Source organism: Micromys minutus, assembly GCF_963924665.1.
Source record: "Micromys minutus genome assembly, chromosome: 1".
Lineage (NCBI taxonomy): Eukaryota > Metazoa > Chordata > Mammalia > Rodentia > Muridae > Micromys > Micromys minutus.
In genome coordinates, this window is record NC_137969.1 from 225,330,566 (window position 1) to 225,357,081 (window position 26,516).

The 26,516-nt window shown below is 48.4% G+C and overlaps 1 protein-coding gene across 1 annotated transcript in view; it reads left to right on the forward strand.

The window, feature by feature from the left end:
- Nucleotides 1-25,227, forward strand: part of GALNT16 (polypeptide N-acetylgalactosaminyltransferase 16) — a 77,411-nt gene extending 52,184 nt beyond the window's left edge. Inside the window, exons 5-15 of the mRNA XM_080924921.1 lie at nt 396-461; nt 2,594-2,715; nt 5,075-5,162; nt 7,730-7,814; nt 8,108-8,211; nt 12,377-12,503; nt 14,266-14,358; nt 15,625-15,708; nt 20,310-20,451; nt 21,035-21,160; nt 24,637-25,227. Coding sequence (XP_080781047.1) covers nt 396-461; nt 2,594-2,715; nt 5,075-5,162; nt 7,730-7,814; nt 8,108-8,211; nt 12,377-12,503; nt 14,266-14,358; nt 15,625-15,708; nt 20,310-20,451; nt 21,035-21,160; nt 24,637-24,774 — 1,175 coding nt within the window. The 3' untranslated portion in view covers nt 24,775-25,227. The remainder of the gene's footprint in view (nt 1-395; nt 462-2,593; nt 2,716-5,074; nt 5,163-7,729; nt 7,815-8,107; nt 8,212-12,376; nt 12,504-14,265; nt 14,359-15,624; nt 15,709-20,309; nt 20,452-21,034; nt 21,161-24,636) is intronic.
- The last annotated feature ends 1,289 nt before the right edge of the window (nt 25,228-26,516 follow it).

Below are 26,516 nucleotides of genomic sequence, written 5' to 3' on the forward strand. Positions count from 1 at the left end.
GAGCTATGAACTCCAAGGTCAGAGGGATAGAGAGCCTGTCTCAGAAAATAAGGCAAAGAGGTAAAGAATAAAGAGAAAGACACCTGAGGCTAGCCTCTGGCCTCTGAGCCTATACACATAAGCAAGCACACTTAGACAGACAGACAGACACACACACACACACACACACACCTGGAACAATATCCACAGAACCCTTCTTGTTATAACTGACATAAAAGAGTCCCTTTCAATATGCCAGGTGCCCTCTGGTACCCCCTGGGCTACAGTTGAGTTCATAGACACTAAGGTCCTTACCTGGCCCAGGAGTGGGGACAGGGTTATTCTTCAGCCATGACAGCCAGTATGATTGTGTGCCCATATCTAAATGAGCTTGCCTTCCTCCCCTCTACCCTCAGCTGAAGACTGTTTGCTTCTGACCAGGATCCCCAAGGTCAAGTGCCTTCGAAATGACAAACGGGAAGGTGAGCATTGGATCTGTGTCATGGTGGCCTTCTACCTCCCGACTCCTATGCTGTGCTATCCTAAGACCCTTTGCTTTTCTCTTCTGAGAAATGGGACTGTGCTGGCACTGTTTTGCCTTACAGGGTTGCTATAAAGATGAACAAGGGTCTTGTGATAGAAAGCCCTGAGAAAATGAGAGGGAAGGAGACAGGTGTGACCCATCAAGGAGTGTGTTGAAACATCCGTGTTAGAACAGTGTGGTACCCAGCCTAGAAGACACAAGAGAAGTTACAAAGGCACACATTAAAAAACAAAAATAAAAGCAAACAAACTGAAGCAAGTGGGTGAGGAGCTGCCTCGGTAGAGACAGTGCTTGCTGTCCAAGCATGAAGAACTGAGCTTAGGTTCCAGCATTCATGTAAAAAGCCAAGTGCCTGGGAATGTGTAATATGTACCTAGGGGGGTGAGAATGACCCTCACCACAGTCAAGCTATTTTTCTGTGAATAGTGTGGTGATGGAGGAGAGGGAGTAGGGTGAGCAGGACTTCTGTGGCGGAGTGGGCTTCAGTGGCAGGGGGATATAGGCCTCGATATGAAGAAAAGTAGCAGGCACCTCAAGACACAGGTGATAGAGAACAAGGGAGTCAAAGGCAGGAGCTGACAGGCAGACAGACACTGGTGCTGGCAGCCCCTCTCCCTAGAGGGCTGTGGCAGACATTGGCTCTACTGACATTCTTATCCTTAGGTATGACAGCCATTGCTGCCCACAGAGAAGAAAGGTATCAAGAGGTTCTGTAATTTTCCAAAGGTAGTGAATGGAGGAGCCAGGATTCCAGCCAGGGAGACACACTCAAAGGCTAGTCTTTCGGGCCCTCTCTCTGTGTTCTTCCTGTAAGAATCCAGGCCTGGCCAGCATAGGTGGTAGACTAGGTAGCTTGGGATGAAAGCAGACCTTGAAAGACAGAACATTCTTAGACTTGATAAGGCAGAGATCAGAGAGCCATGAAGGTTTTAGAGTCAGAGGAATATGTAATAGGTATTATATAAGAAAGGCCATTTAAGCCATAAGGATATCAGCAAGTAAATCTTCAGACTGTCACAGAAGAGACATGTCTCTCCAGCCACTATACAGTAGAGGCTAGCAGGCTTGGGAATACGTTTTAGGGCTTTGGCAACAGTAAATGAAAATGTATAATATTGGCTCTCTATTTTTTTAAGAGGTAAGACTTAGGTCTTTTGGACCAATGGCTGGTTAGATAGAGGCAGATTGATGAGCAGGGGTGTGGCCAGGAAAGTGTCTCTAGAAAGTGACCTATATCCAGAGGTCTCAGCACAGGGGCCCTTCCCTTCCCACAGCTCATAGGACGTGAGTAGTTGCTCTGGCCTGTGCAGAACCAGCTAGACCTCTGCTATCCTGATAGGTCCCTGCCATCAGCCCTTAGCAGAATGGCCAATGACAAAGTCAGTTAGTGAGCAGTTAGTGAAACCACTAGGAAATGAAGGTAGGGACAGAAGAACCTAATGTATGTGGGTCCTCTGATATCTCTCCTTGCTCTACTGTTCGATGTGACAGGCTGGGTTAGAGGCTTCTAATCTTATAGATAAGACACTGATGCTCAGGAATGAGGATATAGATCAATGGAAGAATGTTTATCAAGCATGTACAAGACCCTGTGTTTGATCCCCAGAACTACAGAAAAAAAAAGAGAGGAAGAAGGGTGAGAAGAAAGAAAGGAAAGGAGGGAAGGAGGGAAAAGGAAGGAAACCGAGTGAGGTTCAGATTAAACAACACATTCAAGGTGACCGAATGGCTGGCATACAAACCCAAGCCCTGATCAGTCAAGACGATTCCCTCCCAGGCACATCTGGCTGTGCAGCTGGAGAGAACCATGAAGATTCTCAAAGGGAGAGGTTTTGTCATCTGGTCTGTCACTCCCTCAGCTAGACAAGCCATCTGCATCTAGAGCATTGAGTGAGTGACCTTGGGTGACCATGAAGGTGAGGGAGACAAGCAGGAAGGAAAGAAACAGAGGCACAAAGAGGAGGCTAGCCACAGCACCTCAGGGATCGCAACCCCTGAGACAGTGAGGACCCTGGGACCTTGGGGGACACTGAAAGGGTGACGGCTCAGCCCCTTCCTTTCCCTTTGTAGGACTGATCCGGTCCCGGGTTCGTGGGGCAGATGTGGCAGGAGCCACAGTTCTCACTTTCCTGGATAGTCACTGCGAGGTGAATGTGGAGTGGCTGCAGCCGATGCTGCAGCGGGTGATGGAGGTGAGTCGCCTGTCTGTGGAAGCTGGACCCCCTTCAGGAGATGCTCTCGGTGCTTGCAGCCTTCACTATCTGCAGAGCTAGGCTGGCATTGCAGGGGCCTCAGGGTCTGCTTCCCCTAACAGACATCACCCACTCAGCTGTGTCTCCTGAATCATGAGTGAGATTGTCATGTTTGCCCCTGCTGGAGGCTGAGAATCACATTGCACGGGAATCTGTTGAGCCAAGAAGTTCACATTGTGATGGGTGCACAGGATCCTAGGCTGGGGGAATTTGTAGTTAGGCAGGAAAGCCCAATGGAAGTAGAAAGACTGGAATTCTCCAAGAAAGAAGAGGAGGAGCAGGAGGCTCCTATCATGTGTGTGCTGTTGATCAGGGTGGGCTGACAGAAAAGGAAAATGTCCTTACAACTGAACCCTAAGAGGGCAGGTATGCCTGGGTGTGGTGTGTCTGCCTATAATCCCAACATCGGTAGGAGGATAATGCCTGAGTCCAGACCAGCCTGGATTGCATTGTGAAAAGAAGAAGGGAAGAAGATGGGAAAGGAGGGAGAGAGGAAGAACAGGAAGGGGAACAAAGAAAGAGAAGAAAAAAAGCCCAATTTTAAAAAACAGGCAAGGTATTTGAATGAGCATTTGTTTAAAGAAGATTTACAAATGGCCACACACACAAATAAAAGTGGCTCATGGGTTTGTCATTTGGAAAATGTGATTGTATCTCATACCTACAAGGATGGCCAAAATCTAAAAGACAATAACAAGTGTTGTCAGGGTGCACGCACATGAGAGTCCTCCCACATTGCTGCTGGTAGCGGCAAACTAAGCAGAGACTTTGGAGGACAGTCTAGCAAGTTCCCAGAAGTTGAAATAGAAGTTTGCCTGCGACCAAGCAGTTTGCCTGCCAGATTTAGACCCTGGGGAAATAAAAATAAGACCTATACATGTGTTGAGGGTCATTGTTAAAGTAGCCAAGAGGCTGTGGTATATCCATATAATAGAATAGTATCCAGCCAGGAAAACAAAGTACTGATATTAGTTACAATGTATATCGTCTTTGAAAACCTGTGAGATGAAAGCTAGTCAAGAAGGTCTACATTATATGATCCCATAAAGTTAGAAAATCCATAGAAATAGAAAGTAGTTTAGGTTTTTTTTTTTTTTTTTTAATTGAAGGGGAGGGTGATAAAGTGTTCTAAAATTAGATGGTGATGGTTAGTCTACTGTGTGAATACAGATGTTCTCCGAATTGCATTTTTAAATACAAATTTTCAATTTTGTAGCATATGAATTCTATCTCAACAAAAGAGTCTGTGAACAGGGAGAGGCTGGTTTCCTAGGTAGCACAGAAAAGGTACAGTCCCTTCCCTTGTCAGCCATTGTCCAGGCTTTGAATATCCAAGCCATGAGTGAAAGAAGGGGTTTTCAGTTGTGCCAAGAGGGGCTTGGGAGCCAGGGAGTCAAGGTGCGTGTCACTGAGCCCGAGGGCTTGAGTTTGAATCCTGGGACCCACATGGTAGATGAGGAGAACTGAGGGCAGCATCCATGCATGTTGTGACAGGCTCATGCATACATGTAAATAAATAGGTAGGTAGGTAGGGAAAATAGATGTAAACAAAATTTTAGGGTGGCTTTGTCATTGTCTTGCTGTGTAGCCCAGGCTGACCTTGAACACACCATCCTTCTACCTCAGACTTCCGATTGCTAGAATAAACAAGTGTGTGCCATCACATCTGGCTTGGAGCAGTAGAATTGGAAGCAGAATGGGGTCGGGGGAAAGAGGCTCTAGTCTATGCTCCTCGATGGAGTGTTAAAAGGGCTTATCAACTGTGGTTAGGATTTCCTGGGCTGTACATGAGTTACCCCCACTCAGGAAATCAGGAACATTTGTATTATACACCGGTGTTTTGAAATGGGATTTGTGTTCTGGGAGGTGGCTGGTTTTAGAGCAGAACCCTAGGGGGCCCTACCTGAGGAGACTCAACTTCAGAAGGTAGAAAGGCAATAGCAGAGAACAGAACACCTCAGAGCTGCAGCAGGAGAGCCAGCCTATGCAGTGACTGAGTCGCTGTCCCAGGATAGTCTAGACCATGATGGTGACAGGAAGGCATCCTGCAGCAGTCAGAGAGGAAATCACAGAGCAGGAGAGATCCCAGGAGGGCTCAAAATGGCACGAGAGGAAAGAGTCAAGAGTCATGCTGTGTCTGGAGATAGATATGTGTGGTGATCTAGTGCAGCCCAGGGTCTTCCAGGAGCCCGGGGAGACTGTGGCACCCCATGTTCCAGAGGTTCCTCTGCAGAGCAGGCAGCTTGGCCTCTTTGTGTAGAAGCCCCTGACCTCACACTTTTCAATCCCCCTCTTCTAGGACCACACCCGTGTGGTGAGCCCCATCATCGATGTCATCAGCCTGGACAACTTTGCCTACCTTGCAGCATCTGCAGATCTTCGAGGAGGTGGGTCCTGCTCCTCAGGAAGGGCCTCTAGGCTTGAAGAGAGGCAGGCAAAAGCAGGGGAAAGCCCTCCTGAGTCTTATTCTGCCAATCCATCCTAGGAAAAGATGAGGAGAGAGAAGGAGAGACTGGGGTTGTAAGTGCTCCACACACAGTCAGAGGTGGGGCCAGCTGGTCAATCATTCCTTCCCCTCATCATGGGCACACTTCTCCCCAGTGCTGCTGGTCCAGGGAGTTTGGCCAAAGGCCTAGGGGAAGTCTTCTGGAGAGAAGCTGTCTGGACAGGACAGAAGCCTGTGGCCTCTGCTGAATTCTTAACACACCCCAGAGGCAGCCATTCACCACATTTGCTACTGAGCCTTGAAAAGCATCTAGTTAGATTTGCTATGGACTGTTAAGTATATAAAACTCACAGCAGTGGTTAGGATTCTAGTGTGGACAAATATAAACCATCTCATTTGGTGTTTTGTATTGATTGTGTGCAGCAATGTTTTGGATAGACTGTATGTACTGGCTGGTTTTTGTGTCAACTTGACACAAGCTGGAGTTAATCACAGAGAAAGGAGCCTCAGTTGAGAAAATGCCTCCATGAGATCCAGCTGTAAGACATTTTCCCACTAGTGATTAAGGAGGGAGGGCCCAGCCCATTGTGGGTGGTGCCATCCCTGGGCTGGTAGACCTGGGTTCTATAAGAAAGCAGGCTGAGCAAGCCAGGGGAAGCAAGCCAGTAAGTGACATCCCTCCATGGCCTCTGCATCAGCTCCTGCTTCCTGACCTGCTTGAGTTCCAGCCCTGACTTCCTTTGGTGTTGAACAGCAATGTAGAAAGAGTAAACTGAATAAACCCTTTCCTCCCTGACTTGCTTCTTGGTCATGATATTATGTGCAGGAATAGAAACCCTGACTAAGACACTGTATTAAGACTGTTTTATTCAAATTAACCTCATGTTGTTTTCATGTAACTCTTGGGCTTTTAAAAAAATATTTATTAATTAATTTATATTTTATATGCATGTATATATACCACATATGTATATGACCTCCACAGAGGTCAAAAGAGGGCATCTGATCCCCTGAAACTGGAGTTACAGATGGCCATGAACCACCACGTACATACTGGAAATGGAACCTGGCTCCTCTGAAGAGCCACAAATGCTCAGAACTGCTGAGCAATTGCTCTAGCCCTGGCTTCTCAACCTGTGGTGGGCATATCAGATGTTTATATTGTAATTTGTAGCAATTACAAAATTATAGTTAAGAAATAGCAACAAAATAATTTTATGGTGGGGAGGGGTCACCACAACATGAGGAACTGTATTAAAAGTCACAGCATCAGGAAGGTGGAGAACCACTGCCCAAACCTCTTCTGGGCTGCTTTAGATGGTATATGTGGCTTGAGTTGGTTGGTGGCTTGCTTTTATTGTCCTTTTTAACAACTGTGGATCCTGGCATTGAGCTGCCTAATTCAGGTGACAGTAGTCACATGTGGTTCTTTAAATTAATTAATATTAAATAAGATTTACAATTAAATTCCTTAGTTCTTCTGGCTACATCTCAAGTGCTTAACCCATATTAGGTTTTGGCAGCCACACAAAGTTTTGGTGACCCCACTGAACCATATAGATATAAAACATATCTGTCATATAGAAAGTTCTGTTGTATATAGAGAGTTTGTTACTAGGAGTTAGTGGGAATGGGGGATGGGTCTTCTCTAGGGCTTTGTTACTCACTGAGTGGACACAACCAGGAGTTAGACCTTGAAGCTTGGTAAGATCCTAAGGGAGGCTAGCCATTTCTCCTCTGAGAAGTCACCTCAGGGCCGTTGTACTTTGTCTTAGTTCCTTTTCTATTGCTGTGACTAAACACCATGACCAAGGCAACTTATAAAAGGAAGCATTTATTCAGGGCTCATGGTTTCGGAGGATGAGTCCATAACCATCACAGTGGGAAGTGTGGCAGCAGGCAGGCACACATGGTGCAGGATCAGTAGCCAAGAGCTTACAGATGATCCAAAAACAAAAGGCAGAGGGAACCGGGCCTGGCATGGGCTTTTAAAACCTCAAAGTCGGCCCCTAAGGGCACACTTCCTCCAACAAGGCCTCACTTCCTCCAACAAGGCCACAGCTCCTAATCCTTCCAGAACAGTTTCATCTGGGGACCAAGTATTCAAATATAGAAGCCTATAGAAGTCATTCTCACAATCAACCCAGCACCCACTTGTTGCTGCCTGTGTCTGGAATTCCCTTTTCTAGATGTCCATATGGACCGCATTCTTCCTTCAGATCCCCGCTCAGAAAGCAACCTGGGTGAGCCTTGCTGACAGGCCTTGCTATAATATGGATACCTCATCTTATTTTTCTGCTTTTTAGCACTTTGCAAAATATACTTTGTAGCATTTATCTTCTCAGTAGGCTGGCAGCATGGGAGGTAGGCACGTGCTTCTGCTGAGAGGAAGGGAACCATGGCTTCTGCCACCCCATTCTGATGAGAAGAGACTAAAGGGTAGAGAAGAAAGTCCAAAACCCTTTGGGGCTCTTCCTGAGCCCCCTCTTCACTCTGCTTTGCCTGTAGGGTTCGACTGGAGTCTGCATTTCAAATGGGAGCAGATCCCACTGGAGCAGAAGATGACCCGGACAGACCCCACTAAACCCATCAGGTCAGCTTGCTGGGTCCTCTGGGGGGAGCCCTCCTTCCTGCGTCAGGGGCCTGGGAGGCTCTCTGGAGGGCGTATCATCACTAGGGTTCCCAAGGGTGTCCAGTCTAGGTGATGACTTTGTGTGAGCCCTCAGACCTGCCTGTAAGATCAGAGAGGACTGAGACCATGGAAGTAGTTGGGAGGTCCCTGAGAGCTGGCCAGGCCTCCTGCCTCCAAGAAGGGACTTGGAGCCAGAAAAGAGGCTCCTGGTTTCCACATTTCATGGTTGCATTTTCATTCTCTGTATCCCCCAGGACACCTGTTATAGCTGGAGGAATCTTTGTGATTGACAAGTCCTGGTTTAACCACTTGGGAAAGTACGATGCCCAGATGGACATTTGGGGAGGAGAGAATTTTGGTGAGTGAATAAATTAATAAAAGTAAAAACACAAGAGCAATACTGAAGCTCAGATGGAGCATTCTCTACTTCAAGCTCTTGTTTTAAGTCCTTTAATCATCGTAAGGACCCTCTGAAGTAATTGTTTCCATTTTCCTGGTTAAAAAAAAAAAAAAAAAAAAAACACAGAGAGTGATCTGTTCAGCTATCTGAAAGTAGTTTAGGTGTCCAGGGGAGCTTGTGGCCAAATGGCGAGACCAATGATAACTGAACACAGCTTAAATATGAGGCCGTTTCTCTTCCAGAAGTGGTAGGGTATTCAACAGCACATGATGATGATCATGTATAATATGGAGTCAGAGGTCTGGATGCAAAATCTGGCTCAGCTTCTTCAGTCTGTCTGGGGCCAATTAGGCTTCTTTGGGACCTGGTTCCCTCCAGAGCTTGTTCTGAGTAGTGACTGATGCTATGGCTGTTATCACTGTGTGAGAGACAATCAGAACCGTGAGGATGGGATCTCCTGGGCTGCCTGGAACAGCAAGAGGGAGATGGAACAGAACAAGAGAGGAAGTGTGCTTTCCCAGAGTGCCGCCATGTGTGGTTGGAGCCCAGATCCAGCATATCTGATCTGGGTCACCGGGAGAAGCTGTCAACTTGAGTAACCTCAGTTTATTCCCTTGGGGGAAAAACAAAACAAAACAAACAACAACAACAACAACAAAATCAGCAAAGCAAGGAAAAAACCCTGCTTCCTGGGGCTCCAGTAAAATAGGCATGGGACTGTATGTATATCAAGACACACACACACACACACACACACACACACACACACACACACACAATGGAAATGCAGCTCCCTGCCTGGGTGTTCATTAAGGATTCATATACAATGTGGACCAGATATGAAGACTAGCCAACACAAACCTGGGTGGCGCTGTGGCCATAGGGAGATGTCGCCAGCCATTTGCAGGTCTGAAGAGGGGGAAGCAAGCACCCCTTGGCAGGCACTGTGTTTTCATGGTGGTGGGCGGTGTTGACCCTCAATCTCTAGCTGCTGCTGCCTCCTGCTGGCTGCACCTGGATGCCAACAGAAGGAAGCCATAGGGCTCAGTCAGTCTAAACAGGAGGCTCCCAGAGAAACCAGGGTCCTTGGGAAAAAGGGAAATTGTCTGGTCCTTCTCGCAAAGCTCCTCTCACAGTCTCCTTTGCCACCTGACCAGGTTTTAGGAGTCGTGCGTAGGGCTGGTGGTCTCCCACCCAGGTCACACAAGGGCACAGGTAATGGTGTAGCCTTCCTGAGTTGGGTCAGAAAGTGCCACGTGTGACAGTCATTCACAGCAGGTCCCCTGAGGGGTGATGAGGTATTCTCAAGGCCTGTGTGAGATATTAAGTTGTGAGCCTTGTCCTCTCCTGCTGCACCAGAAAACGGGTACACAGAGGGACTAACTAACCAGGTGGAAACGGGAACAGGATCTTTGTCCCCATCCATCGCTTTGTATAGGCAGCGTTTATAGGAGTAAATGCTGGGAGCTGGGCACTGTGACCCTCGCATCATCATCTGTTTCTTTTACTTGGAGTCCCAGTGACCTGCTTTGTATCCTGGTCTCAGCCTAAAGGCAGCTTTTATTTTACTGTGAAGTGGAGGCAGGCTCAGCAGGCTGGAAAAAGCAGGCAGACATCTCTCTCTCTCTCTCTCTCTCTCTCTCTCTCTCTCTCTCAACAGCCTGGGAACTGACAGAGAAACCAGTGAATGATCAAATAGCTCACTTCAAACTCTGCCTGAGGCAAGGGCTCCCAGACTGGGGGAACTTGAAAGGCAGAGCTGAGAGAGGTTCTAGCCAGGCTTCTGTTCCTCAGAAGAAATTCAAAGAAATGTCTAGGCTGGCTGTGTGGCCCCCAGAGGGTCAGATGCTGGGCCAATTTTGAGCAAGGAGACTCCTGTCTCTGATGGCTTTGAGCTTTTTATTTATTTTTTTCCTTTGTTGAAAGACAGGAGCCACCCAAACTGAGCCATGCTCCTGTGTCCCCTGAGACATCCACAAACAGGAGCTCAGAGGCCACTAGGAATGAAGCTGGCAGATGCCCAAGCCTTGAAGGTCACCTTAGAGTTTCTTCCTCTGCTCAGATTCTGCAAGGACTCTCACATCCTTCACAGACAACCAGAGCTCTATTGCCAGTTCCTAGGCCCATGCAAGCTCTCCGCTCTCCTGTCCATTTCCCAGGCCCTGCCTCACTCAACAGGCCTTGGTTTCCCAGAGCTCACAGGCTGTCACAAACCCTCTGGAAAATTCTTCCCCTGAGAGTTTCATAACCAGTATCAGATCTTCGCCAGTTTCAGCTCTCTGTTCTAGTGTCCCCTTTTCAGTTGAAAAAAATTTCAAGTCGGGGCCTGGAGAGGTGGCTCGGTGGTTAAGAGCACTGACTGCTCTTCCAGAGGACCTGGGTTTGATTCACAGCACCTACATGGCAATTCACAACTGTCTGTAACTCCAGCTCCAGGGGACCTAACACTATCTTCTAGCCCCTTCCGGCATCAGGCATGCATCTGACATACAGACATACATGCAGACAAAACACCTATCCACATCCACATCCAAAATAAAATAATAATAAAAGAAGACCTCTTTAGTACTCCTAAATAAAAATTTAGCCCCACGCCCCCAACTCCACTGTCCCTCTCGGCCCCTGCATTTTCTCCCTTGCATTTATTGCTCTCCCATATACTACATGTTCTTCACATAATCTTGTTTAGTTGTAGTTTTGGTTTCCCACTTTTATGAACCACCTCCATACACACGAGAATCTAGGACAGTGCACAACGCATAGGATGCTCAGTTAGCGTTTGCCAAATGAACTGAAGAATTTCACTCAAGTGTGGCTCGGGCTAAGGAGTGCTCAAAGTTCTCGCCACGCATCTGTGGAGACCAGAGTTCAAATCATCAAATTCCACATAAATGCCATGTGGTGGCCAAGATGTAATTTCAGTCTTTGACACATACGGATGAGATCCCCGGAACCAGCTGGCTAGCTGGAGTAGCTGTTTCAGCGAGAACCCTGCCTCAGTGAGTAAGTTGGAAAGCAAATGGGGAAAGACTCCTGACATTAACCTCTGGCCCCATGCACATGTTCACACACACACACACATGCACAAACACACATTCATACACACTTCTATATACCACCATGCCAAGAAGGATGCAAACATGTACATACTACACAAACATATACAAGACAAGTCAGAGAGAGAAAAAACTGATGTGTGTCTTGCTAAGTATGAACTTTGTATCACAATATTACAACTTAGTAGTTCAGTGATCTTGGAGAGGCTTAAAACAGAACAGAACAGAACAGAACAAACAAACCCAGAACCAATGACATGTACTCTTCAGTACTTGGGAGGGTGAGGCAGGAGGATTACTTGAATTTAGGAGTTCAAGACCAGCTTGAGCAACATAGACTTCCCATCTCAAATAAAACAAGAAAAAGTGACACACAAGGTAATTCAAGCACTCATGCTGAAGCAGGAGGATTGCTGAGACTTTAAAGCCAGCCTGTACTATAGGCTGCATAGCAAGTACCAGAGCAGACAAAGCAAGACCGTATGGGCTGAGTGAGATGAGGTGACCTTGCTAACATACTTAACGGTGGTATATAGGTGTAGGGGTGAGTGTGTGTGTGTGTGAGTGTGCGTGCTCCCACACATGTTCACGAATATGCATGTGGCCAAAGGTTAATGTCAGTCTTCCTCCTTCGAATCTCCAACTTACTGCAAGAAGCATGATCTTCCTAATTTGTGTCTGGCTAAAGCCTGTACACACGGACTGGAAAAGATGCTGTCATTTGGGGCATGACTCCTGCCTGTGCTGCGTTCTGTGTTTCTGTTCCTTCAAAGCTTTCTCCACTGTTCTCTTGGGGCTCATGCATAGGGTGTGTGTACGTGCACGTGCGGACTCAAGCACGTGTGTGTGTGTGTGTGTGTGTGTGTGTGTATGTGATGTATATGCACATTTATGTATGTGTGCATGTGTGAGCTTACGTAAGGAAACACCCCATTTTATCTAGCACAAGAGCTCACACCCCAGCATGTACTTTCAAAGAGACAAAGAGAAAGAAATCTATCCCTTTCCCTTCTTCCCACCATTGCCTGGAGGGATTCCTCCTTTTCTGACACTGTCATCTCCTGCAGAACTCTCCTTCAGGGTATGGATGTGTGGTGGCAGCTTGGAGATTGTGCCCTGCAGCCGAGTGGGCCATGTCTTCAGGAAGCGGCATCCCTACAACTTTCCCGAGGGCAATGCCCTCACCTATATCAGGTAGGCCTCGATGGGGAACACACTGGAGAAACAGGATTCCCCTCACTCTAGACACCCCCAGCTAATTACTCGTGATGCTTGTGCCTTTGGGTTGCAAACCTGAATCTCAGGCTCAGTTACTCCATTTGCTGCCCCAGGTCTGACATTTTGGGTATTTCTCAGGGTAGAGGATGATGAACTTGGAACATTGCCCCTAGGTCTCTCTTGTCTTCTTTTCTCCACAAGTCTCAGACAAATGGCCAAGAATTCAATATATTGTCCTTATTCCTTAAACTTCAGTTGTTGGTCATGGTTGCCAATGCCCCCACATTGACTTGGCCTGGTATCCAACCATGCATATTCCCAGCCATAGAGAACATTAGGTGTCACAGGAGAATGAACAGTGTCCTGGAAGACCATCCTATGACCCATGGTCCTGATGGAGGAGTTGGGGGCAGAGAAAGCTGTCCCGCTAAGGTCCCGTCTTTCCCTTTACCTAGCCGTGCTGGTTTGTGTAGTTTGGACCAGTGCTTTCCACATCTAACTAAATGAATGATCTGAAGTTTTGTTTCACTTCTCCCACCCTATTTAAGAAAACAAACAAGATTTATTTAGGGGTAGATGCCGTGGACCACTCCTTATGCTTGAAGAGGCCAGATGAAGGTGCCAAGATCTCTTAGAATTGGAGTTACAAATAGTTATATGGGTGCTGGAAACTGAACCCAAATCCTCTATAACAGCAACAAGCTATCTATCTAGCCCCCCTTACATCCCGTTTTTATAGTAAAAGCCATATAGAGTTACTACAAGCACACAGGCAGAACCAATACCACTTTTTATATGCAGATGATACTTACATATTTATGATAATAACTCTTTGTAGTATTCAAGAAGAAAGGGAGAGCCATCTTCATCCTTTCTCTCTCCCATTTGCCCACTCGTCTTTTCAGAAGCAGCTATTGCATTAAAGCCATGAAATAGAACCATCCGCTCTTAGTAGGTTGCTGGTCTACCATGTTAGGCTTCAGATACACTCTCGTGTGTAGCGTGTATAGAGACCCATATGTTTGTCTTGGCAGGTCGTCACCATGTGTTCTTCCAGGGACGTGGCTCTCCGGCACCTTATCACAGCTGTCTGCCCTCATCAGCATCACTAGCCCTGGCCTTTTTTCCAAGGCTGCCTCACTCTCCGCTGCATAGAAATATTGTCCTACTGAAGGGCATTTATTTTGCTGCCAGTGTTTTGTTAGGCAGCTATTCTTGCATGCGTCCCTTTTGTCCACATAACAGGTCTTTCAATAGAACAGATTCCTTTGAGTGGAGAGCCTGTCACGGGTCCTGACAGATCACCCTCCGGACAGACCATACCAATTCATTTTACCCCGAGCCTGTATTGTTTTGCCTGTAAAGCTGGCGTTCCTGTTGCTCTCTAGTGCATGGATGGAGCTCATCTTTTTCTTATTGTTAATCGACAAACAGCCGGGCCTGATATACAGGCCTGCAATCCCAGCTATTTCAAAGGCTAAGGCAGGAGGATTGACGTTTCAAGGACTTAGAGGTCTACAGAGTGAGCTCAAGACCAGCCCAGGTAGCATAGTGAGACCAAATTTCGTTAACAGTAAGAGGGCTGTGGTTTGAGCTCAGTGGCAGAGTGCCTGCCTGGCAGACATGGGGCTGTGGGTTAAGCCCCCAGCACCACATTTGAAAGTTGTAAAAACTCACACTGACCCACCTCGACCATCCCCCATCTGACGACTTCATTTCACCCTTTCTCTGCTCTCAGGAATACAAAGAGAACAGCAGAGGTATGGATGGATGAATACAAACAATACTATTATGAGGCCCGGCCCTCCGCCATCGGGAAGGCCTTTGGCAGGTGGGTCCCTCTGACTCCCCTGTCTGTCTTCCCCCCTGCCCCCAACCATGTTTGCACAGCCAGGCAAGTCTGAAGTAGACACACACTGGACAGCCTCTTGGTCTCCCTAGTAACTGAGTCCTGGCTCTTCTGGCTCCTCCGGGCTCTGGGAGGGAGGGTGCAGACCCTGGTCCTGCATAATTTGTAGAGACAGGTAAGAAGAGAAGCTTCCCCATGAAAGTTGAAAGCGTAGCCCATTCAAAGCTGCCCTCAGGAAGAGCAGCATCTGAGGTAGTATCTACGACAGGATTGTTGGCAGCAGGCAATGCAGGTTTGCCTCCACAGGCATCCAAGCCTGTGATCTGTCAGCTCCACTTCCCAACCGTGGCCTGTAAGGACCATTGTCTAGTTAAGCATTTTGAAAATGCAGATGGATTATGAAATCGATTTAGTGAATCAGCATTAAAAGAAGAAGATGAGATGGAAATGATAGGTGAATTTTGTGCAAAGCGGACTAGAAAAGCAGGGTTGATTGCTATTTGTGCAGAGGATTGTTTTACGAGGTTTATTCTATTGGGTATGTGTGTATAGATGTGCACTCACCTGTGTGTCTGTAGGATGGAAGGTGTGTTGATCTCCTTGTTAACTTTGTACATCAGAGAAGTTTGAAAGCATTGCTAGTGATCAGTTTTAAATGACTCACCCACCCCCATCTATTTATTTCTGTCTTTAAAAAGAAAAAGACGAGCTACTAAGTGCTTGATATTTCCTGAGGCCCCACTATCATCTAAGCCCTCCATGTCTCCATATCCCCTTTTGATCTTCACAAAAACCCAAGGTGAGCAGCTGAGGCCTAGTTTACTCAGATAGGCTACAGAGGTTCTCAGATAGCAGCCAAGGAGGGTGAGATTCAAGCTCACATCCCAACAGCACATCAGATTGTGACCTGCCAGACTCCTGAAAGATGGTCACAGCTTGTTCTTCTAATTAGACCCTGGCTCCTAAACCGGAAGCTGATGAAACCCTCTGTCCTCTGTAAAAGATGAGGGCAGTGTGTACATTGCTAACAGGGGCTGGAGGAGTAAGAGGCTAAGGGTGAAGTGTGGTCCTGTGAGCTCAGGGAGAAACCGAGAAGACAGAGGAGATAGAGGAGACGTGTTCAGATCAAATGTTAGTGTAGATCATCCCAGATGTGTGGAAAGAGGGACTGGTCTCCCTCTGTGGTCCCCCTGGGTCTGCCTTCCCCACATCATGGCCTTTTCCAATACGCTCTGTCTTTCCCTCCAGCGTGGCCACACGGATCGAGCAGAGGAAGAAGATGGACTGTAAGTCCTTCCGCTGGTACCTGGAGAATGTCTATCCCGAGCTCACGTGAGTGCAGCCCCTTTCAGGGTGGAGACCAGTGACCTGCCATACCCTGAGTCTGTATCCTCCAGCTGCCAGGGTTCATCTTCCCTTTGAGTGGAGCCATTACCAAGAATTATCAGTCGGGCGTGATGTGGCTGCATTTTTACAGACTGCCTTCCCCTCTAGAAATGGATATTGTCTCTAAAGGAAAGCAACAGAGTGTTATGCAACTGAGGCCACGCTGCTTTCATCACCTTTGACCCTGTTCTCTCTCTGCTGGAAACTCATCCCAAGGAGATAAAGACATCAGAGCACAGTGCTGTTGACCGCAGACCCTGCTGTGGGAAAATGAGATGCAGCTACCTACTGCTTAGGCTGGCCCAGTGGATACATCCATTTAAACAAATATTATGCATCCATTAGTATGTAATCACAGAGACCAAAAATGCACGGGAAATGTTTGCTCTGTTGAAAAGGAAGCAAAAATGCAAACAGGCCTGTGGCTGTGTGGGCTACGTGCTCCAAAAGGGACTGAGGGAGAAAAAACAGAACCATGACTGTGACAGGGGGTAGGGCCACCAAGGTCCCTTCTTCCTGATTCTAAGTCCTTTCTGGTGTCTTGGTCACATGGCTCATTTCCTCATCTTCTTTAGATTTTGACTCATTTGTCCCCTCCTCAGGGACACTTTGTCTAAACACTAAATTGACAGTGGTATTCTTCCCTGGCATTCCTCTGAAGCCCACATCAGCATCACACACACACACACACACACACACACACACACACACACACACACACTGGCTAATTTGATGTCACCTCCTATACCTGCCTAGAAGCTCCCTGAGACAGAAGTCAAGAAGCCATTACCCCTTTTGTCCATGACTCTCCTCTGGTCCCTATAATAGTGCCTATAGAAAAAATAGACACTGAGTAAACACCTTTTAAAATGAACATTTTTGAGTGAATAAACTCTAGTAAAACTTGGGAGTGTGTGGAGTTAGCCACCTTCCTGTACAACAGACAGCCAGGGAGCCACTTCTTCCCCTGTTGTTTCTTTCTCAAGGATGCTGTCCTGGCTTTCTGGGATACTCCACCCTCACTGCCTACAAGTTCTGCAAGGAGGGGGAATCTCTGTTCTCTGAGGACATATCCAGTGCCTGGAAAGTTCCCACTGTTAGGTTGCAGCCAAGTCCTGGAAAAGAGCTAGATGCTGAACCCAGATAATATAACTCAAAGTTCCAAATACAGCCTGCCTGAAAAGCCCAACCTGACTGCTGGGAATTTCTAAGAAATTCCTGAGCAACAATCCAAGCTACACCAGCCTCCTTGGTAGCAAGTTAGCAGCCAAGTAGCTTCAGTCCCTCTGGCCCCTAATTGAGAAATGCAGAACATTGATTCATGAGAATGCAGTAAGTGTGCCTCTTCCTGAAGGTCGAGGAACCCATACTTGTGCATGTGGCACATCTGAGCACCAAGGAATTGAGAGTAGCAGTGTCTTACCCACTGTCACGGTTCCTATATTTGGATGGCATTTTGGACACTGGGCCAGTTAGAAGAGCTGAGGAGCCTTGTGGTGAGGGATTCTGGGGAGATGGAACTAGGTCCTTCCTCTCCACACCCCAGACCTCCACTCCGGACAAGAAGTGCTCTAACCCAAACCTGAATTTATCCCAAGATTGGGCATCGTATTAAGTGCCTCATAAATCAGGAGAATGCGGCTCCTGATGTTGGTTCTGTGGCTTCTTTCTATCTAGCTGGCTCAGCTCCAGGTCAAAGGGGGAAGGACCAGGGGTAGGTCAGATTCATGTCAGTGTCCCTCTACATGGAGGATCCGTAGATTGCCCACATGACTCAGGTGGTCACCACAAAGTCTGAGGAGAGCTTCCATTTCAGTAGGCTGGCCTGCAATCCTGCCACAGCACTGCTCTGAGTCCAGGCCTAGCTTCATCTGGCCTGCTAATTCATCACTTTTATTAGGACTGTCCCAAACAGCAATGCAGACTGCATTATAGGGTGCTAGTCACATAGTGGCTGTTGTAGACTCATTTACAATAACTTCAAGCAGATGGCAGGAAACATTCTAACCAAAATAGCATGCTATAACAACCTTCTAGTTGGTGGAGTAAGGCAACTTGAGGAATGGACATCTCTATTTCTGTGAAGGCACTGTGAGGTCTAATGGTAGCCCTGCTTAGAGGAGAGTCACTAGGGGGAAGCTGGGGCAGACACAGGACCCTCATAAACAGAACAGCTTGGTTTGCTCTGCCAGGCAACTCAGGATCATGATGGGGATTGCCATCTGGGCCATCTAGAACTGCTGTCACAGGGACACATCAGAGCTGCCTCTGCTCTTGACATTGCTTCCCAACATGAGTTCCTTCCAAAAGCATCCCTGGGCAGAGCCCCTCAGGGCCAGTGTTCCCTCACCTCTGGCAGCTGATAAGCTGGCAAGAAGAATCGAGGGACAAGTCAAAATAACCCCGTTTGAAGCATCCCCCGACCACAATTCTCAAAGGTCCCAGGAGGCAGCTTGTGTTCATGCAGAGCGGGACTGTGAAGCTTTTCCTAGTAGTGAGAAAGGCAAAGCAAGCAAGTCAAGCAATGGGCTGACTGGTGGGGAATGCAGCTGCCCCTCAGGACAGAGGGTGAGGGTGCGTGTTCCTGGATCCCTGGCTCAGAGGGCCTAATCTCCCCATTTTTTCCAAGAGATGCTGGACTCATGTTTTACCCTATGACCTTAAAGGTTTTAAGTGTGTGTGTGTGTGTGTGTGTGTGTGTGTGTGTGTGTGTGTGTGCACATTCAGAAGTGGATGCTCATATGGATAGAAGAAGAGCTGGATATTTTCCATTGTTATAGCTCCTGAGACAGGGTCTTTCACTGAACTTGGAGTTCACTAATTCATTAGACTGGCTAGCTAGCACTGTGAGAAGCTACCTGTCTCTGCCCACTTTTTGCACTAGGATTACACATACAAGTGACCATACTTGGTTCTACATGGGTGCTGGGATCTGAACTCAGGCCTTTGTTGCTTGTGTGGCAGACACTTTATCAATGGAGCTACCTTAGACCTTTTTAAAGGGTTTTAATTAATGTATTTATTTAATGTTGGCGGGACTTGGATGCTCGTGTGGACAAGTCATAGAAGTCAGTTTTCCTTCTACCACATGGGTCCCCGGGATGGAACTCAAGTTGTCAGGCTTAGCAGGAAGTAAACCTACTGAACCATCTTGCCAGCCCCCTTATTTTTAAATTGCCAACTAACTAAAAGCAGCAGTAACGCCTCTGTGTGGATCGGCTGGAATGTGACTAATGGCCACATTCACCCAGGACCTACAGTTGCCACCTCTGCTCTGGACTTCTATAATAAGTCTTGTTGTGAGGGGAGTGCTACCACCTGGGTGTCTGAGGGTCCCTGAGAGCAAATCAGTACTGGTGTCTCATGGTCTCTTGAGCAGCCTGGGAAAGACCTGCTTTGGCCGAGATCCTGCAAGGCTGTCCACAAGGAGAATGGCGAACATGTCTCCTCCCAGGGTCCAGGCTCTCATTAAACGGAGGAGGCAGAGAGCACCAGGCCCAGGGTTAGGTGTTTAGCACCCCGGCTCCCTGATAGTTTGTGATGGATGACTAATTCACAGGCCTCCCAAAACCAGGCATACAAGCCTGTGTCAGCTGGAGGTGGTAGCCTCCCTAGGTTTGCTACCCTGAGGTTATCACTGTGTGTGTGCATGTGTTTAAGCATTCTCCAGGCACATGAGATGTTTTAATAACATGATAGCTTGAAGCCTCCCTCAGCAGCAGGCTGTTTGCCAGTTTTCCGTCACAAATCATTTGTGATGGGTGCAGAATTTCTATCCTGATCATGTATCTAGCCCATGCAAGCTGCTAGTCTAGCCCGTGCTAGCTGCTGGGTAAGCAGAAATTTCCAATGCTTTCAATCTCAGTCATTCTGATATGAATATCTTTTAACACAGCCAGTGTACTTTAATTAAATTCCTTAAACTAGCATTCTTTGGTCAAAGCCATGCAAACTTTAAGGGCTCTGGTACTTAATTCTGCACTGCTCTTTCCCAAAGTAGAGCTAGTTCATGATCTCACTGCTGGATTAAGTCTTAAGTCTCACAGGTATTGCCAACATTGGGCATTGTTTAAAACTCTCTCTCTGTGTCACACACACATACACACATATGGGAAACATAATGATTGCTCTCTAACATGCCTTCTTTAATCACAGTGAGACTGAACCCCTCTGCATGGTTGTACATTTTCAGTTAGCCGCTCCAAAATCATCCCTTCGCTCTCATTTTGAGATCAGGTCTTGAAGCCACCGTTAAACTCCCAGGTGTCCACTTCTAGGCTGAGGAGTCCATGGGTTAGGCCTGAGTGTCTCTTCAGGGTCCCCTGTGTCTCAGGTCTCCCATAAGAACCTACTGGGACTGAGGCTGTTCCTGCCTCTTACAACCCTGCTTTCCCCACCCCACCCCCACCACCTCCCCAGACTGCCAGTCTCAGAGACCTCACCTCAGTGGCTGTGGCTACCCTCTGAAGGAAGAGGTGGGCACATAAGAGGAGAGAGAAGCAGCCTGACACCACCTTTAGCCTGACCCCCACCACCTTTCTCCTCAGTGTCCCGGTGAAGGAAGTGCTCCCTGGTTTCATTAAGCAAGGAATCAACTGCCTAGAATCCCAAGGCCAGAACACAGATGGTGACCTCCTGCTTGGAATGGGGATATGCAGAGGGTCTGCTAAGAGCCCGCCACCAGCCCAGGTAAGCTGCTTAGGGCTAAGGACAGGGTGAAATTTGAGACCATTCACCAGGAGTAGGGCTAGGGCTTCTCTCTGCTCATTTTTGTCCTCTTTACACTGTCCATACATCTCCTCCCCAGGGTTCCCCACGTTCTGCTCCTGCCACATGCCTGTTCCTTTCCAGCTCTGGGCCCCTCACTTCTTCTGAGGGGAGAAATGCTGCCCTCAGTCTTTGCTGAAAGATTGTTTGGATGTGATGGTCTGCGGGTCCCCAGGATCTGCGTACAAAGCTGATGTATGAGTGCCACACCCGCATCAGCTCTAGAGCAGGTTCTGGAGACCCCATCATGGCCCCAGTCAGGTCCTGTATTGCTTCCTTCTTCCCTCTCTCCAGCATCCCTTGGGGCCTCCTTAACTCCCCTCTAGTCAGTTCCAGCTGAGTTTCCTCATCTTAATATTTGACTTTGAACATTTTCTAACACAAAGCAAGATGGAAACCATACAATGAATTTGTAAGATGTTTGAAAACAGTCCTAGGTCTCTTTGCCTAATCGCCCGTCTGCCTATATCTGTCCACCCAGAGCTGTCCTCTCTCTGTCTTGCAGGCATGGTTATTTAGTGATCACCTTATCCAGCAGCAGGGGAAATGTCTGGCTGCCACTTCTACCTTAATGTCTTCCCCTGGATCCCCAGTAATACTGCAAGCATGTAACCCTAAAGAAGGCAAGCAGGTAAGCCTCCACCAACAGCCCCAAGGGACACTAAGCAGTTACGCACTGACAGAGGGGTCCCAGCTTGGGGCAAGTGCTCACAGATAAGCCTCCGGAATGAGAATCTAAGGAGCCTCTGGTATCATCTAGGCCCAGCATATCATTTCGTTCATGAGCAGACACTACAGCTAAGTGTTTGTTTAACATTAGTCCTGCCAGTCTGGGGGCAGGAACAATTTGTCTTGCTAATGCTGCTTGTCAGGCCTTTGATGACAACTATAAAGCTCAAATAGAAGCTAAGCTCTGATGCCCAGACTGTGCAGGACGGTTCACATCCACAATCATTGTTTAGCCAGCTCCTCCAGCCACCTAGTAAAATGGTTCTCAACTAGCCCTCTTGTGCCGTGAGTGAACCAAGGCCCCCATGGCGCAGGCTACCAGCTCCCACAGCCAGGAAGAGTAGCAGTAGCTCAGTGTGACTCCTGAGCCCACAGACTTAAGCCAGACTTAGGAAGGATTTCTTGGCTGCTGGCTCACTAGCAATCTAGGGTCCAGAGACAATGATTTGCAAGCTCACATGACTAGCCTCAGATATATGTCCTAGGAAACAGTTCAGGGTCACTTGTGGAAGGAAAAACGAATGCTCCAAGAAATGTCACTTGCCCATGGCACGCAGCAGCCTGTGACAGAGCACTATATACTAGATTGCTGGAGACAGCCCCTCTCTTTGCTGCTGCATTCTTCCTGGTTAAAGGGGTTCTTTGTTCCCCAGAGCATGGGATTCAAGGCCCAGGCTGCTGCAGCCCTTCTCCACCCTGCTGGTAACACAGCCTGCTTACAGGCCTGCAAAGGGGACCTGGCTCTCCGCCTGGGCCTGCAGGGCTTCCACCCACGCCTCTGCTGTTTGCCTGGGTCAATTTTTTTCTTTAGGGATGAGTGGCAGTTTGTTATTCTGTTCTGGAAAAACAGCCAGGTTCTCTCCTTCCAGCCTTTGTGTATGAGTGGGGGAGGGGCAGGTGGCAGGGAAGCGCACAGTATATAGCCTGCTTGCTGGGCATACTGGTTACTTCTGCTAGCTTTCAGCCTAGGAGATGTAGCTTGAAGTGGGGCTGGTGCAGTCTGCCCTTTATCTGGAGACTCAACCCCTTCCTGAGAGAAAAATTTGAACCCACGAACACCTCTATGTTGAAGTCAGGGCTTCCTGGCATCTTCCCAGGCAGCCCCGTTCAAATACTTCTTTATCAAAGCACCCCGTGAACCATAGAGACCCTTGCTGCCAACCATGCCAACCTGATTCCCCAGGGTCCATGTGTTCACAGGCTACATGCATTATGTCTCTACAAGCCCGGCTAGTCATCCGTCAATCCCTGAGCGCTCTAGGCCTCTCACCACCATGGAGGACAGAAGAGCAGCCCCACCCACAGCTATCAGTCCATTCTGGATTCTGGGCTTTCCTTCCTGGTCTCTAATTGGCCTTGATGCCAACCCAGGCCAGTTGGGCTTCATGTGTCTATGAGGTTCCTGAGAGGTAGACAGGGTACAGTGGAGCCAGCAGGTCCTAGTCCAGCCATTCCTCAGGTGTCTCATTCACACAATAATGGATGCTGCACTGCCAGACGATACAGATGCTGAGGCTGGGAGTAGGAGAGTCCCAGAGCATGTGTGATGTCTGCACAACCTCAGAGCTGAGTGGCTGGGAGAGCTGCTGAGAAAGACAGCCTAGAAGCTCTGGTAGAAGTAAGGATTCCACTGGTGGGTTCTTCATTTGCTCATTGCCTCTCTGTGCCAAGGAACACACAGATTGTGTATTAGAAGGGAAGGGAGAGCCTGGTTTGGCTCTCAAGCAACCTGATGAGGGAAGTAAAAGGGGCAGTTAGTGCATTAGTGAGGACTGCATATGCCAAGGCAGTGCTAAGCCTGAGTCACACGGGCCAGGGGAAGCCCCTCTCCTTCTCCTGCGAGAGAGGAAGCTATAGTATTTCCAGCTTGACGTTGTTGGAGGTTTTTGGAGTCAAATGTGAGAGCCTGTAAGAGCAGTCCGGTATCCAGATAGAAACTGGAGATGCAGGTGTGCCTGTGGATACGAAGTCAAATTTCAAATAATACCGTCTCCACAGTTGAGTGCAGCTCATCTCTGTCCCTTGGCTGCACAGTAAGAACATAATCTCCCCCAGAGCACCTTCAGGCTCCAGTCTCATGGTTGTGCCTCTTAGGAAGATAAGAAAAGGGATATGGATACAGGGAAGGAAAGTAGGCAAGAAACAGAGCGTTGACATCTGCTGCTAGTCAGTCTTCTGCAGACCCAGCCTCTGCCTTACATCTCTTCTCCATATCCCATATATCACACCATCCTCCATCTGAGCCTTTCTGAAATGTTCTACAGAAACAGTTCTTCCCCCTTAGCCTGTCAAGCTGGGGATAAGAACATTCTAGGATCCCCTTTGTGACTCTGCCATAGGGGGACTCCAGTCTCCCACTCCCACCCCACTGCATGACTGTAGAGGTGGTGGCCACTTCCCACTTGAGGTTGTAGGTTCCATGATTACAGGACAGCACAGGCATGTAGGGGTGCAGGAAGAAGAAAGTCTTGTTCCCATAAAGAAGAGATTCACCTAAGCTATGGGTCATTAACGTGGTGCCTGCAGGGAATTGGTAGAAAAGATGATAGGGGAGAAAAGTCAAGTCCAGTAGCTGGAGGATGAGAGCCTTGCCTAAAGCAGAGAGCAGGGGGAGCCTCCGCCCAGCCATCTGATAGAGTTTGAGCCTAATGTCCAAAGAAAAGCTGGAGATGTAGGTGTTTTATGTGACAGCCAAGATGGGTTTTAAAGTAGTGCTGTGCAGGTCAAATAAAACACACTTCCCGTTTGGACATAGCTCATGGGAATGTTGCGCCCTTTGATCTATACAGTAACTTTGTCCTATACTGCAGAACTGATCACCCAGAGAGGGACTCGGTCTGTTTTCCATGAAGAAGGATAAGGGCTGGAGAGATGACCTCACTGCTGTTAAAGTGCTTGCTGTATAATCACAAGGACCTCGGTTTGGATTCCCCAGCACCCACATAAGAGACCAGGCTCAGCCTGGGATCTCAGCACTGGGGAGCAGGACATAGCAGGATCCCTGCAGCTTGCTAGCCAGCCAGTCTTTCTGAATTGATGAGCTCCGTGTTCAGTGAGAGACCCCGTATCAACAAATAAGATAGAGCGATACAGGAAGACACTGCCATCAACCTCTGGCCTACCTGAAGGCACATGCACACACACACACACACACACACACACACACACACTAAACAAATGAGCACTGTGTGTTGTGGATGTATACAGTTTTGTGTGCACGCTCATGAAATGAAGGTACAAACTACTTTTCAGCCCTGTGCTGGGTAGAGTGCGGCCTCGGGCATGTTGGGTAAGCACTGTACCACAGAGCTCACCCCAGCTCATACATTGTTCTTTTTAATCATTTTCTTCTTTCTTTCCCCTCCCCCTTCCATCCAGAAATGGAGAAGGAAAGGATCTTTCATCCAGCATTCAGTCAGCGGCCTCTGCCTGGAGACAAAGCCTGCCCAGCTGGTGACAAGCAAATGTCAGGCAGGTGCCCAGGCCCAGCAATGGCAACTGCTGCCACACACATGATGGTATCCCCCAGCCTCCTGTACCGTCTGCATGAGACTTGGGGACTGGAAGGGGTTAGGGTGGGGGAGTGTCAAAGCGGGCTATTTCCCATCTCCTCACATTTCTACTGGATCATCAGTGCACACCCCAACCACGCATTCCCCCAAAGCTAGTTCAGGCAGGGTGCAGGGGCATATGCCCTCTGTGCCACCCAGTCTTGCCCTGGGAGAGGAGATGGTTGGTATGCAGCTGTCCTGGGCAGAGATGTGGCAGCTGCTCCTGGCCCTTTGTCTTCTCCCTCGGCCCACTAGGGGCTCCAGGCAGTGGTGTGTGGGCCTTGCCCTTGCTGTCTAAGGGGGACAAAGACAGAAACCTACAGAAGGGCCAAGATGGGTCACGGGGCTAGCCTGAAGTTAGCACAGGAGGGCAGGTGGCATCTTGTGTGAAGAGGCTGAAGGCAAGGCAGCTAGAGAACAGAAAGGGTTGAGAGGCTCAGTGCAGTGGGTGGGTGAGGGAGGGACGCATCCTGGGAACGGAGGATGGGGATTCACAGAAGAACGTGGATATAGAAGCAGCCAACTGTGAAGTGCCAGAAAACCAAGGTCTCTTTCCAGGACATCATCCTGTTCCGGCTTTGCCAGCTCCAGTCCCCAAGCCCAGCATATGCCCTGCAGCGTCTCTAGGTGACCACATTCTTAGCAAGAAGCTGGAGAGGGACCTGGGGTATAATTTATTAATTAGGCTCCACTTCTGCTTAGCTGTTTGTCGGACCTCACGCTTGGGCCTGGCCTCTCTGACTGGCTCCTGGTCATGCACCTTGAAAGACCCTCATCTTTACTAACTGTTTTGAACTCCTACTTTTTTCAGAGGTCTTTGCCTCTGTAAATATAGCATCATGGGGCAGGGTGGCTAGTCAGAATTGGACCCCCTTTCTAGAGTGTAGCCATTCCCAGTCAGTAAAGACCAAGCCACTGATGTCAAACATCATGCAACGGGCCTTCTCCGAAGGACAGTGGTTGTAGTGGGCTGCGAAGCTGGCTAGTGGCTCCTGTCTGTGTACAGAATAACCCGCTCCCTCCTCCCCTGCTACTGAGAACATAGAGACTATAGGTTGGTATCACCCGGAATCCTGTCCTCCTCACCATTGGCTTACAACAGTATAATCTTGGGTAAAATATCCCAGAATTCTTGGGGTCTCTATCCCAAAGCAAACCTGCCTAAGGAGGCCAGTCTTACCCCAGGAGTGCCCAGTCTTTCATAAACCAGACACCCAGCTATTCATAGGGAATCTACACACTCCAGAAGGTCTAGAAATCTCCAGAATATTGCATATGTATGTACATATGCAATTATGTAGGTAGGAGTGGAGCCTGGATTTTCCCTGCTTCCTGGTCTCCAAAGGATCTGATCCTTTGCTCCGGATTAGCACTACCAGCTGTGTGAGTCTCTGCCCCCCCCCCCATCTCCCTCTCTGCTGGGCCCAGCCTGTACATCACCAGGTGTTAGAAACCACGTACCTGGCTTGTAGTAGCCACTCTAGAAGACTCTCCAGCAGTTTCCTTGCACCTCTGGCTCTCACCAGCATCTTCTCAGCTGTTCCGTGCCAAATATGTCCTGCACCCATGGACTCAGCACAGGGGCCCCTCACCTCGGCAGTGACTAAGCTTCGCCCATCCTGTTACGATGTCTTATATATACACTGCTATTTACAGACCTGGCCTCTGATCCTGTGACCCTCTGGGAAGAGTCCTGCCACAGTCCAG